The sequence below is a fragment of the Varroa destructor genome, unplaced genomic scaffold (genome assembly GCF_002443255.2).
Source record: "Varroa destructor unplaced genomic scaffold, Vdes_3.0 BEIS01000006.1, whole genome shotgun sequence".
Taxonomy (NCBI): Eukaryota; Metazoa; Arthropoda; class Arachnida; order Mesostigmata; family Varroidae; genus Varroa; species Varroa destructor.
In genome coordinates this window covers 27,856,763-27,872,249 of record NW_019211459.1, presented here as the reverse complement: position 1 = coordinate 27,872,249, position 15,487 = coordinate 27,856,763, and the positions used below count along the sequence as shown (strand labels likewise).

General features: G+C 37.0%; 1 protein-coding gene across 6 annotated transcripts in view; it reads right to left on the bottom strand.

The window, feature by feature from the left end:
• LOC111252804 (uncharacterized) overlaps positions 1 to 10,235 on the bottom strand; it is a 49,247-nt gene extending 39,012 nt beyond the window's left edge. For 4 of the 6 annotated variants that reach the window (XR_015330548.1, XM_022811271.2, XM_022811272.2 and 1 more), the window contains exons 1-2: positions 9,655 to 10,235; positions 4,187 to 4,581 (exon numbers count right to left, since the gene is read on the bottom strand). Coding sequence is in view for 5 of the 6 variants with exons in the window: in XM_022811271.2 (XP_022667006.1) it covers positions 4,187 to 4,502 (316 nt within the window). In the remaining variant the exon portion in view is untranslated. Of the gene's footprint in view, positions 1 to 4,186; positions 4,582 to 9,654 lie in introns of those variants that run through there. The other 2 variants (XM_022811273.2, XM_086993486.1) reach the window with 1 other exon arrangement.
• Positions 10,236 to 15,487: the final 5,252 nt, after the last annotated feature.

Sequence of the window (15,487 nt, the reverse complement as noted above, 5' to 3'; positions counted from 1 at the left end):
TCGTTATAGTACTTATAATAGAAGAAATGGAAAGCAGCGTTTGTGAGCCTCATATGCGTCTGTGACAAGTAATTCACGAAACATCTGTACATCAAATTATTTACATTGACTTGGATATGTACATGTTATATACAACTTTCAGAAAAATACGTATCTGTTTACTTAAGCTAGCATATATATTAAACTCCTATTTATTTATACATGAAGGGAAGCTGAATGGCTACAGCTAAACTGTGTTTACCCTGCTACCTACATATAAAAGTGCTTTAGGCTCAAGTTCACACTTAATGAACGGTAGTACTTTGAGATAAAAACTACTGAGGAATACTCAAATTAAAAAATATAAGTAGCTTAGCAGGAAATCAATGGAATCTAGAAAGTTTTAACCCAGAATATTGACTTCAGTCGCTGCGCACAAATGTACTGCATGCAATCGTTCTCTAAATAGATAGACGCTATTATTAAGGATAGATATCCGCAAACGGAGCTGCAGAGAACAGCATCATCGTTAATACAGCTTCGTTTTGTGTGGGTCTTCGCGCAAGACGGTTCTGTCGTTCAAGTATGAAAGATTCATCGTCATCACGTTGTCCTTCGACTTTAGTTTCTAAATACAAAACTGTTCTGCTCTTATTGTTGAGATTACGTCTCCGAATAGTTGATTCATTTAGTGTTCCACACCGCCGTTTCGTCACCGCCTACTTCGGTATTATCTGTAAGACAGAAGTGATAGTTCGACCGGGCTCGCCCATTCTATTTGTTTTGGTGTTTTCTTAACTTCCACGGGAATTGTGCTATAGACGGTATGGCCCATCGACAAATAATTGAATCCACCTGAAGTGTAGTATGAGTGTCCTCTCCTCGTTCACACAGCTCAGGAATAATGAACACGTTTGTTGTTACTGTATGCTCAACTCATGTAAGCCACAGAATAGACAACAAATACATCTGTCGTAAGTAGCTATGGATTCACATCCGTTAGCCACAATGTTGCTAGGATGAACAGGAGATTACCAATTATAGTGATACCTTCGTTTTGGTTTATGATGTTTGCCGCGGACATACTCATTATGAGACAAAGTTAAATAGACCTTTGACGTGAACGTTGAAATAACGCAGTGTCAAATCAAATTTCACTGACATCCAGGACGCAATTGTGACTAGTTTCCTATTATCCGTAACGAGTGAACTGTGTATACAAATATATATATCAAACTAAGAAATATGTCTTATTGTCCAAAAAAGCTCAAATGAATTTAATATTTTCTTGAAAATTGAGAGAAATCAGCCGTTTATGATCATAAAAAATATTCCACCGTTATCGACATCCCAATTTTTTTTTTTTGCTTATAAGAAATGTCGTGGATGTCCTAAATAATCAATGATTGCAAGTAGTTTGGACAGATTCACCTAACTCAAAGGTATCTTTACTATAATAATATCGTATCTGCCATAGTGTATATATATAACGATTTACTAAATTAAAGCGAAGGTTACCTATCTTAATAGTTGTAGTGATAGTAATAATTTCGCGTCGGACATTTTATATCGTTCCGTATACACTGTGCATACATTATAACGTGTATTATATCATTGATTACCTCCGAAGTAACTGTTCCAAGCATATATTCACGAAATGCTTACTTACAATGTTAGGCACTTTTTTCACACATACATCATGCTTGTACATATAGTCTATCCTCGAACACCAAATCTAGGGTAGGCTGGAGTGGAGTGGAGTGGATCCGATCGGCAGACATCTACCACAATAAGTTGTTCACTATGAAACTATTAATCTGATATTTTCAACGACGCTGTTTCATAATGGTGCGATAATTTGCGACACGTTTTTTACATTTGATGCATCTGTGCCCTTGTAAATCTCTGGCTTTTTGCAGGCGGTTTGCAGTAAGCAATGGAATATCGGAAAATTTCAATATTTCTTACGAATATAAGTCCCTCGCCGTACTGACCTTGTATTCGCTGAAAATTTTGCTACTACAAACACCCTAAGCCGTTAGTGCCAAACATTTCGAACTCGAAAATGGGTTTCGTGAAAGGTCTTTTACGATGGTTACTGACGAAAAGCTAAAAACCGTCGACGCGTTTCAAAGTGTACATATATTACCACTCAGGCTTAAAGTATGCAAGAACACCATACCTGTCTACATCAGTCAAATTATTGGCCAAGTGGAGCATGATTGAAGCGGGAATCGAAAACAAACGAAAAGACGCTTCTTTTTCTTTCTTTTCACATCACAACACAACATGATAGCCTTGCAGTGAGTAGTAACATCTTACAAAACGAAAAAATGGTTCCTCTCCGATAATTCCGGACACTTACATTAGCTGGTGGACGCAACTGAACCAGAGAAGTGGCATCTTAAGACGGATGTACAGCTGCAAAAGCTTAGGCGTTTTTAGTGGTCTAATGCAAATGTTATCAACAACAACTTCATGGGTCTTCCTCAAGCACAATGAACAATGGGAGAGATGATAAAACAGTGGTTAAATACCAACCACTCGTATTGCACGACAACGCTCGACCTTATACCACAAGGATCACGGTGACAAAAACACAGAAGTTACAGTTGAAAGCTCTCTATCATACTCCACATTTGCCAAGTACTCCTCTCACGGATCAGTATTTTTTCAGATCGAGAACTTAGCAGGAAAATTACTTAAATCTAAATACAGAATTCAAAATAGCCTTTTGAGATTTCGTAGACTCTCATGCCCCTAAACGTCTATAGCAGCGTAATAAATAGGTTACCACTCAAATGGCAGAAACCTATAGAGAACAAACGCGCATGTTTTGATTGAAATATGAGGACGAAGCTTATGGAAGAAGCTTGGAAAATTTGAACGGTCACGCTTAATACTAAACAACCGTATAAATATTTGACTGTAACAGACGAAATACATTAATGTATGAATAAATACTGCGTGTAAAAGCGCGATGCGAATAAGTGAAGTTGTCGTTTCTTACGGTTATTAAACTATCATTTAGAACGATTACAACTTCAATTCTAGACCTCACCCCAATACGCAGAATTCGAAATTCATATCGACTGAATGTTACGAATATACTTGTGTAAGTTTTTTAAACTAAGTAGAACATATCTGTGGACAAATATAAGCATGTAGTTATTTGTAAGGCAGTCGAGATAGAGAAAATATAAATGCCTCCTTCCACCTTTCTTCAGTGCCGAAAAGTCATGAAACTTCAAAATATAGGTTATTTTGATGATGATTTCTGCACTTCGGGGTGGCAAGCACATCCGAGTGTGATTCAAGTCGGAATATAACCCTTGTCATCGAAACTGGTTGGTAACATTCATTTCTCTTATTTCATCATAAAGTTATTGGATATGCACCTTTATAAAAGTCTGGATATTTAAGTCATAAATTGGCTAACTAACTTGCAGATTACCTCTATATTTATATAAATGACGGTTTTGCTTTTTAAGTGTATTCGGTTAATTTTTTCTTAATGCCCTTTTTTTAAAGAAAAAAAGGGCATTAAGAAACGTTTAAAGACGTTTAGAGACGTTTAAAGAAACGTATTTTCCCATACCATTCGAAAATTATCTGTCTCCTCAATATGTTTCTAAATTTATTGTGCACTGAATAGGAAGCCGCATGTTGAGCTTCAAAGATTGAAAATACGGATGCTTAAATGAACGTGCATTTCTACATCTACTCGAACTTGCTCTTGCTGAGGTCTAACAATGGCTGGGACAGCCTGGTATATATGTGCCGTTTATAGCGAGGACTCTATAACTGATTTGCAAAATTCAAGAATCGCATTTTGGGATTGCGCGGTTCCTGGAGATACATCCGAATTCAAGATTTTTGTATCAAGCAGACGATAGTTTGTGTCTTGCAAAACCGAGCGGGTGTTTGCTTTGGAAAGTGCTTGAGAAGCACTGATGCTCAACGCAGATCTGTAGATGACCAAGACTGCATTGAGTGAAGGAGGTTATAGAACGGAAAAACCCGATAGATAACAAAATGATCCTTCTCAACGACGACGCGAGGCCACGTATGGCCATGATTGTGGAGCCCCCTCTGCAAGAACTTGATCAAATAGCCATTTCGAATCCATCAAATTATTCGGAAGAAACGGCGAACTTATATACCACTCTAATATTTCTGTATACTGTGACATTCTGACTTTACTCACTGATTGAGTCAGATGCCGTTGCTGCATCTAATAATTGTTGATGGTGGTTGATGACTGTGGCGTTCGTGTCACCGGCGCTGCACGCTGCGGCTGGCCCCCTCTCCGCCTCAGTCTCCGATGCGAGATTGGACGCGGAGGAAGCGTTTGACAGCGAACGGGAAATGGCTTCACACCCGAGACTTGCCGAACTTGTGCTCCGGGCCACCGCTGCTGAAGCTGGTTGGCCACCCGTACTCGAAACGGAGGTAGGCGGTCGTATACGAGATGGGGCGGGAATCCCCTTCTTCGCTCCCGGGCATGAAATAGGGGATAACATCCTTGAGGCTGATCACAATGCGGTATAACTTACTCATTCACGAAACTACGCTCGGCTGACTAGTCGAAGTGTCGCTTGACTATAAACAAACAAAATAAAACACAGAATACATTTGATAGGGTTATTATCTCAGCTCCCTGTAAGCTGAAAGCTGTCTGAAAGCTACGCATAAAAGCTTCGCACGGTGAAGCTCTTAATATTCAAGGCTCTTCTGTAAACTAGAAACTGCTTCTATAAACTCTTCTATAGGATTCAACGACGAAAGTTTATGTCAAAGTGGAAATAAGCAAGCCCGACAACTATTACAGTTTAATATTAGAATCCACTACAATTCACACATAATTTGGTTGTCGACGTTTGTACTCAGAATTTACATTTTTTGGAAACAGTAATTTTTGCAACAAGCTAAAACCTTTAAAGACTATTCATCTTTTTTATTTTTTTTTTGTCTAAGTGCAAATAATATGCTTAGTGAGTACTATATGGATAAAATGACTTTTGTTATGTACATATATATAATTTTACATTCTACTTAATGTTTTCCAGAAGTAAGTGGTGGTATTGCAACAAATAGTTACGAGTGACAGTAACTTTGATCGTAAAGTTAGCGGTGCCTGAACAACTTTTATTATAACTTGAGTTGAAGTAAATAAAACCAGTTGGCAACTTTATGACAGTTAAAAGATATGTTATTTTTCATAGCTGGACAAATCCTACCAAAAATGCAGCACTAAACTTGTGAAACAGAAAGCTGATAGCTCAAACAAGTCTAATAGTCAAAGCTATTCAAAACTCAAAGCAAAATAAACACATATCACGAGATCGTAGTATAAGTACAGTCCGCCGTTTGTTTTATCCTAAAACAAAAAAGGCCGCAAAAAAAGGAGCAAGAATGCATTAATGAAAATAATCGTTCGCAAAAATTGTATGCTCACTCCTCGGCAGGATCGACAACTTCATCCGAATTACTTGAATTACGAAAAATACGATAAATATATAGGTAAATATCACATGTCGAGGGCGCCTTCAACACATGCTACGGGCGATTTTGCACTAACATATCAATAATGCTTAAAATTGTTTATTTATGTTTAGGAAAATACTATTTAATTGTATTTACGTAAAAATAAAACAACGATAAATTTTAAGGTCAGTGTCCCCGATTGGAAAGACCACACAATGATAGAACTGCAGTGTGTAACGCTATATGGTATCTGACGCATAATGGACCACATCTTGTGCAGATATTCGTAGTCTCTGGTAAATGAAAATCCACTGTCTGACGTGTGCTGAAGCATCGCAAGACATGTAACTGTGTGCCACTTCTTTCTTTCCGGTCCACTCTGGGTTTTATTAGTCATAGCTTGTGTACGATAGAAGTCAAAATCGATGCTTGCCGTTTTTCCTATGAACTGATGAACTTTGTATAGGCAGGGCTGATAAGAAGTTTGAATCTCAGATTCTCTATAAATAGCAATGTGTAGTTTGCTTAGAAGGTACATGTATCTACCCAATTATGAGCGGTTTAGGCCCATAGCGCACTTTAAGAACAAAACTTCGACTCGATCAAGTCTTTGGAGCTACTTCGATGAGAAGTAATCCCTGACAATTTGGATCCCTTAAAAAGCGCGTGAGGCCACCGTTATTTCGAACAATACCAACACTGCGCGCAGGTAAACGCCGAAAAGCAAGTACTGTGATACTCGCTCTGTGTGAAATCTGTGTGATTTGCGCTCCCTATTCAAGATCACCCCCCGCTTGGAACCGTTCTTGTCTAAGTGGATCACCGGTCCAGCTACGTCCACAAAACACAAATAGTGGAGAGAGCTTGCTCGATATAAAGTTTATTCCTTCTAAAGACAACAAAATCTTTGGCGTACAACGACGTATTTACCTGCCCTGCCGGATCTTGAAAATTAAGGGAACAAGAGTTAAGAAACTAAAGACGCACAATAGTAACAAAAAGTTCTACGCTAAGAGACAGTGCTGTGATAATGTAAAAAGTGATTGTTTATGGGATTTATCGTGGCATCCTATGCGAGACCTGGGTCATGGGGAGCAATAACAATCGCAATAAATTTTAATAAACAACGTAAGTAATCTGTTAAATTCTGAATAAATGCTCAATCATTTCAGAAAGGAAATGCAATATTCATCAGTATTTCACAAAAGGGAATGTCGACGTTGCGATGATCCCTGAGTTATGGTTGCCAGATGATTCAGCTATATCGGCCAAGTCAGCCAACTTCCAAGTCAACCATAAAGACACATCATTTCTTCCAATTAAGAGGAAGTTGTCCTGAAAAAAAGGTTAACACCGTTTCCATGCTGCGTAAAAGAATCATATGTGAACCCCACATTCCAAGATAAAATTGTAGGATTCAAGTCCATCTTCTTTCCACCGCGAGAACGTCCAGCGTATTATTGGTATACAAATTTTTATAAAGAAATTCGACGGTTAGGAAGAGTGAGCACATCTCCGTTACAGCGGGAAACGTTCTTAGCCACATATCGACCAGGAAACCTTAGGAGGGCCAAAAAGATACGACGAAACTAATAAAAAAAATTTATTACTAAACTTTTGTATAACACAAGGTTTCGCACAATTTATTTCAGACGATATTGGCAAAGGCGAAATTTGCGTGTCGCCTATTCCGGGTGTTGTCCTGTAATGATGTGCCTCTTCCGAAGTGAAAGTTATATCCGTTCCATTCAGATCATCCCTTACTGATTCGCTCTAAGTGGACCATTAATTGACATTGTATCTATCTAGAAATTTGACTATAACTCTATGAAATAGCAGCTAGTTCACATGCACCGACATGTATACTTCCGTTGCTAACTGTGCTAGTGTAAACGAAATGGATTCGGGGCTCACGTGATTTAATAGCAAGCTAAACGGTAAACGTATATCAGATATAAAACAACTGGAATTCATAAATTCCTCAAGGGTACGAAGAATGAGACGACTGGGTTTCAAAGCGCGAAAAAATCATACAAAAGTATGTTATCTTATGCAAGCTTAGACACACAGTAGTCTATACGTACGTACGAAAACAGTTGTGAAGAAGCTCATTTTGAAAAGGTCAGACGAATAGTTTCAAGCGACGATAATAAAAAAAACGATATATTGATAGAGCACTTGGCAGAAACGTATTTGAGTGAAAACTAACACATGACAGGCAAGCACACACTACGAGAAACCAACGTTCTAGGACCGTCGGGCCGCTTTAACACAGTGTGCACGGTAACGTAAGCGTCAGCTCAGACCACCACTATCTAAGGAGAGTTTCGTCGAAGATTGATGAGGCACCCATAGGTCTATAATAATAAACAAAAATATATAATTTCGAATCGAGCAATTCGCTTTTTAGCCAAATTACAGAACGCATTTTCACTTAACTGATACATATGTAGGTTGCTCGGGACAATGATTACGATAGTATTAAGGAGAGTAATTTATCCTGCTATTTTTACCTCATCTACTTCGGTGTTAAATTGGCAAATATGGCGCTCGTGAGACTACCTGCGGTGTTCCTTCAGCTCAAGATAGGCGAGCGTTTCATAGCCTGGATTCGTTACTGACTCCTCTCAAAAACAACCCTTCATGTAGGCGTCCATTAACGCACATCACGCATGCATCGGCCTGTTAGTGGGATCTAGCATATCTTTATTATCGGAAACCTGGAACTATATATTTGAGAGATTCCATTGCATATACATCAGATCCGTGACAGTGACATACTAAAGGCCAGTAACTTTGCACCTCTAAAAATAATAAGAAAGTCTTAAGCAACTTCAAAAATGTAAAAAAGTTTTATGCGATTAGTTACATATATGCACCGATGTGACAAAGACTTGTGAAAATTTCCCATATTTTTGAATGTCTAAATTGTTCAGACAGAGCTGTTGATTATACTGAAGGTAATGCAGTCTACTCGGATTTCACGTATATTTGGTACTTCTAAGATTATTGTACAATCCAAACGTAATATTATACCGCTAGAAAACATTCTTACCCGACGGATCTTACGCTACGCCTCACGCTTAGAACGTCATCCATAACTCAATTGATATCGACTTAAGATTATATTCTGTGCGATGTAATGGCGCTTTAAATACGCCTGCAGATCTAAGTTATAAATCTTTTAGAAAAGCTCAAGGAAATCTTAATAAAAATAGCATCATTTTGAGGTTTTTTGTCGGTTTGCAAGTTTGCGATTATACTAATACAACGTTAAATTTTCTTTTACGGTTGTGGTAGCGATGAAGCATTGCAAAAACACATTTGTGGGACGTTGCCAGTTTCAATGAACTGGTCCGAAGATCACAAGCTAACTAAAAAAAAGCCATTACAAATAGAATCAAGGGAGTGTTAAATTGTAGAATGTAACAAAGAACCTTGTAGGAAATATCAGTTGTATTTGTTTAAATAATACGAGCAGTTAAGAATTTTCAGCTTGTCACAGAAGTACGAGTCACTGTACCTTACTCGATGTGATGTGAAGATACACAAAAACTTCGTTAATCTAAGGGAAATTGAGGAAGACAACTCTAAATATTACTTCATTTTGTCAATTGTCAAAGTTTACTGTATTTTCTGAAAAATAAGGTTAAGATACTAAGGTTAGGAGTATAGTGTAGAGGAATATAGATATATTCAGCAACATTTGCAGAGAGATCTACTGACAGTGGTGACTGAGTAGCAGTCATTTGCAGCTAAATCAGTGAGTTCGTTAGCGTCCGCAGAGCTGCAAATTGATCGAATCAGGACATAATCACGTAGCAACGTGTCAGATCCGAACGTATAAACAGACAACTGACATTTTTCTTTGTCTCACTGAATTCGAAGAGAAATCGTAATGCCTGGAAAAGCCTGCTAACTAGCGAATAAATGAGCAAACAAATAGTTGTACACGATTAATAAATTAAATCCTTGAACAACAAAACATTAAAAGATGAAAAGCAAATATCAAATACATCTAGCCGCATATTGCTTAACCCTTTTAAATACCTTAGCCATATTACTTTACAACAATGTTTAATTCGGTAAGCGTTTTTCATATGCTCGCATGCTAAAATATACCACCGATTTCGCAAATACTATCACTTAAATTTTCATTCCGTAAAAGGTTTATCATCTAAAACTTACGAGTAAGGCGCTCTTTCACCGGTGTCCACCATCCAGAAGCCTGCACATTAGGGTAGTTCGTATATTTAACACATCTCAGTCACGCACTTCCCAACGCAAATCATTTCCAAGTTTACAAAGCGAAACTGACTGAAGGCCAATTGTTCACTCGGTCCAGTTGACATTTCTTACAGTAGTAGTTATGCACTAGTTGCACTTTTTTATAATAATAAAATTTTGTATTTATTAACACTAGTGTATAGCGCACAGGTAGGAAGGAAATAACTAACCAATAGTGGCACAACTACCTCAGCCCCAGCTCAACATTACGCTACTTAATCAGGACACAAACAGACACATATACAAGACACAAACATAAAAAGGTGACACACTACCCCGGTCAGAAGCCAAGGCTGCGCTAGTGCTCAGTCGCCTTATGTTTATGGGACACAATAGACTGATAGATAAGTAAACAGCGAGTGGCCAAGCTTATGGTAAACGGGTGGCACAGATGTAATAAAGCAAAAACAGACATCGTCTCTATTGTAACGATACCTGCAGGCTCGATACAACTGGTAGCCGCCATCTTATATTTGGATGATTTGCGCCTTTTTAGCAAATAGAAGGAACGAATAATCTTGTACCGCAGACGCATAGATAGATTGCGATCAATTAGATTTTCATAAGCTTTGATTTTTGCGTTTTTCGATTGATGTGAAGCAGATTCTACTAAACTGTCTGTATTTGAATAAGCGCTCGATTGCTCAACCGGTCAGATGCTATGCCGATTAATTTGTGCTGCTCTTGAAACAGCTTTACAATTTCTCTATAATGATCGTGTAAATGAAGTACTCTATTGCCGGCTAGCAAGCTTAACTAACAAATTCTGCTCAACTATGGGATATTATTAACTAATTCGTACGCTTTTTAACGTTGAAGTTAGTTGACAGATGTAGGGGATCTCGTGAATTCACCGGATGAAAGTGAAGTGCACTATAGAAATAAACAAATGCAAACAGAAATAAATGCTGCAAATCGCGATTTCGCTGCTATTTCATACTTTAAAAAATTCGAAGAGTTTACAAAGCCTAAAAAAAAAACTAAATCTATAATTCAAATAATTAGAACATGCCAATAACCTGAAAAAAAGTTTAGAATTGCATACAGCCATGCATGTATTTTGCGGGGTCTTAAAGTATTCTAGCTCAATTCTTTTTTCCGAAACCAGAAAGGGATGCCATTCGACATGTGTTCTCGACATGATGCACTAACGCACTCCGTATAGTAATTTTTAATTCACAAAAAACCTCGCGTAATCGGCAAGCTCAAACGGAGAATGTTGGAATTTATCATAGAATATCGCTCTATTTCATATATGGTAATGCATTGTACCTCTCGTACTGTTATTACAACTCAAAATTTGTCCTACTCTGTAGAACTTCATTAACTATAGTATTTAAGTTACGCCACATCCATTACGCCAATCACATTTTCGATCTATTTTTAAAACGATCCACTCGATTTTACGAAAGTTATGGAACTAATTTAAGGCTATTTGAACGCAAGTATTGTTTAAGCCATAGAAACAATGTGTTGCACCAACAAAGTTCTTTCACCCTAATTATTGACACTTGACAGAAATTTCTTTACATCGCTGTTTAACACCATTACGGACCTAATGAGGGTTAAAACAGACGCAGATTAATCTTGTTTTATAAGCGGCACAAAAGAAGGATATTCTCAACATCCTGCTTTTGGAGTAGCATCTTCCGATACTCTCCATTGACTTCGAGGACTTTCAGATTACTTATAGAAATACTCTGGGCATTTGTTTGACCTCAAGTGTTTGTTAGAATGTCTCATGTTGTATATTGCAAGCATTAGTAAATGGGTGTAAGAAATTTCGTACGTTTCGTCTGCACCCATATTTTAAAATTTGTCCTGCAAATGCCCGATTGTCTTCGTGTGCTTTTTATATTGTCGTCAGACCTAGAAGCTGCTATAAATAGGTATATGTGATTCTTATAATGATTTGGTTGTGGGGTCTGCAAGGTACAAAAGGGAAAGTAAATAAATCGTTAATTAAAGAGAACAAAGGTTATTAACTTTGGCTGTAAGTATACAATTAACCTTAAACAGATCGTATTAGTTAATTGTATCATTAAATAATTTATCGAATATGTATTATTCAGTAACGCTTGATTAAGACCGAAGCTACGCACACAAAAGAGTACAGTTCAGCACGTCACATATTGGAGGAAAGGAAGGTGCACGTCAATTCCGAAGAAACTATATTCGTTGGTCTGCCATTAAACAAAGAATTTACATATGATTACACGGTGAATTTATCTACATATAAAACACTCTAATTTTACAGCCTTACCTGTTATTTGACTCTCTTGACAGTTTGAATCTTCTTAAAACAGTGTAAAATTATTTTTACCTAGGTGATGTTAACATTACGGTTTTGAATTATAAGTCATGTGAAAAATGTACCTCATGTTGTTAACACATTATTTAAATTTATTTTTTTAACAAAAATATATTTAAATAAAATAAAGAAAAATCAAAATTTGTCCACAGTTATATAGTAAACATATTTTGTCGTTAACATAATCCTCCCGGCTATTAATCTGTGTCGGCTCCATCTGAGCCTGCCAGAAAGGAAAACTTAAATATTTTTTAATTTTACGTGTTTTGGACCTGATCAGCCCCAACCACGGTGACAAATTAACTGGAATTATCTAATATTAAGCTGGATACCCACTAGCAGCCCTTTTTGTATACGGTCACCTGCAGAGATATTTTCAAGGTATTTTTCGGAATTGTTGGCCACCGTCATCTTTTTTTTGCCGTGAATTTAGAGTTTGATAGCGTCTTTCCCGAAAATAAAATATTATATTGATTTTGCTTGCTAGGTTTTTTTTTTCGTATAATTATTCTTGTCTGTTTTATATTTATAATGAAGAAATTAGAAGTACAGATAGTTAAGCAGAAGCCCACATATAACCCGAAATAATGTCCCTGCAGCAGCGAGCAGGCGAAAGGGAAAGGACAACTAACTAGCAGCGATTGTAAAAATTATCGATTTTTGCGTGCGATTGTCTAAGTCGAGGGATGAAAACATACGAGCAATATTTAAATCAAAGTCATCAAATAACTCATATAAGGGTTTTTGGAGGATTTCGAGATATAAATATAAAATATATACATAAAACAAAATATATATATATATATATATAAACGCGGGATCAAAATACCCTGCCATGAACTTCTACCTTAACTTGATTCTGTCGGCCGAGTTGACTTAATATGAAATAAATCGATTCGCTGAAAGCGGCTCCACGAGAGGAAATTCATCTTTGCATTCAGAAAGACAAAAATAATGTGCCATAGATACTACTCAAGTCACATGCTGCAAAATATATAAACCTATAAAAGCGGCCCATATGGCTCTTGTTCAAAAATAAGATTTTGCTTTGTCCAATTATGTTGAGTTTATGGTTTAGTTTGGAGTAATAAAGAATCAGTTCCGAATCAGGGCTAGAGAATGCGGTGTTTAGGAATGAGTGAGTGATAGCCTAAAGTACCAAACAAATACCTTAGCAATGAAATGTGGCCTGCATAATTGCCCATTCTCTGTCAAGCGGGCTCTCACGTGTGGTCTTTAGACTTGTGTATAGACGAGATTTACTATGGATATCCACGCAATCAAAACGAATAAGATTATGGTAACATAGAAGTAATTCGATAACCACCTTACGAGCTTAATGTGTCTTTAATAGCCTCATCGATGACATAAAAATAGTACAAAATATATAAAATTATAGAAACTGTTTGTTCATTGTAAATTTATTATTATTAGTGTTAAATGACAAAAAAATATATATATATTTTTTCTAATTATTATTATAATTATAATAATTATTAATATATTCTAATATTAATAATAATAATCATATATAACTTAGTGCTTTCATGGTATCAGTAGTTCAAACAGATAAAAAGAACGTGTTACTAAAACATATGCTTTTCGAGGTACCAAGATGCCAAACAAACAAGACTGTAAACGTTGGTTTATGCTTCATTGATTTGCGCGCGACATGTTTATACAACATGTGAGGGATTTGTACGCAGTGTTTTACTATCGGCCTAAATAACCAAGATTTGTAACAATAAGAACGCAAAATCTTATCATGAGAACACCTGACTTTGCAATTATTCAACACAAATGTGAAGTAACAGGATGCCATCTTACTTTTTTCATTAGGCCGATTGTTCCCTTGGAATGCCTCAAAACTTCCGACTCTGGAGCGTTTTCGGAAGCTATTATAACGCCATGAAGTGCGCGCTTTCGGCCTCGTAGCGACGCACTTAGTAGTAAATATAATACCTAGTTTGATAAATATAAAATTATGTTTCGGATTTCAAGTTAATTTTGAAGATTAGACATTTGACTTTTAGGGCAAAATAGACTTGAATTTAAAGTTAATGTTGTTTCAAATTTTGTTGGAACATACGTTGGCTTACGATACCAACGACATTCTTAGGATCCATTTTGATTAGGCAGATACAAATAATAATTTCCCTAACAAGGTGATAGCGACGTGGTTCGGCGTCGAACTAGAATTTTGACCAATATAAACTGTTATCATGTTCCCTAGAAACGAAGCTGATGTCAGCACTATAATAATTGATTCCATTAATTATTTTTGGCGCGTAATATACACCCACTCTAGAGGCTTGCTGCGAAAAAGCAGTTGCTGCAGAACTAAAAAATGTAGACCTCCTTATCCTGAATAGTAAAAATCCAGCCTTTATGAGGAAGCACGTGGGCCAACTTTTAGGGTTCCGTTTTCATATTTTTGCAGTAACTGAAAGCTTACTTCAGGTATGCCATGTAGAAACCGAGAGAGGAGCTAACTTTGCAATCATACGCAATGATACTTGCCCCTTTAAAAATTGGCAAACTAGAAAGGCAGTTACCGAAAACGGCGGAAATATCGAAAAGCGGTTATGAAGCATTCAAAAAAGACATGGATATTGCCATGGCTATAAACATTGCTAATAAACTTTACACGAAAAGCAAACGAGTGCTCATCTGATATTCTACACCTAAAACTTATGTTAATGTTACAGATTAAAAAACAGACCAGAAAAAAGGGCAATCATTCGGGTTCCAAACTAGCTATGAGCTACAACGAATAAGTACCAAACGACACAATATGCACACCTCTTTAAAGAAAAGCTCGGTAATAGAATGGTATTATTATATTAATGGACATATCACTCTCGAAAGCACGGAAGTGGTTCAGAAGGTCTAGGGACGTACAATCAAAGCAACTTGTAAAATTAACATGTGTGTATACTGTGGCGAAAACTTGAAAGTACTGTGATAAAAAGATGCGCAATGTGTTAAGTACAAACGAAATGGGTGCCTCCAAAGCCGAAGCTACCCGATTTCCTGTCAAAACCACGTAGCCGATGAAAATTAGATGAAGCGGTTACTACGGATAATTTCAAAATGTACAGTGCATTGAGAACGGAATATCTATCAAGCAACATAAACCTGTAGTTATTAGCATAGGCAATCGAAGCTTTGTGCACCGATTGATTCCGGGAGAGCGAGACTATTTGTAGGCACATCGTTAGATAAACTAGGTAGACTGCAGTGTCATCGAAAATAATGTCCAGAAATTGTTAGAAAGAATGAAGATGAATCGGCGTGCGAGCCACAAATTTCCGCTCTGAACAATATCATCGGTAGATATTGAACATGCCGTTAAAACGCATAACAGAATACACAAGTGCGTCATGAAGGACCAACGTGTATTTTAAGTGCAATCAAAAAACT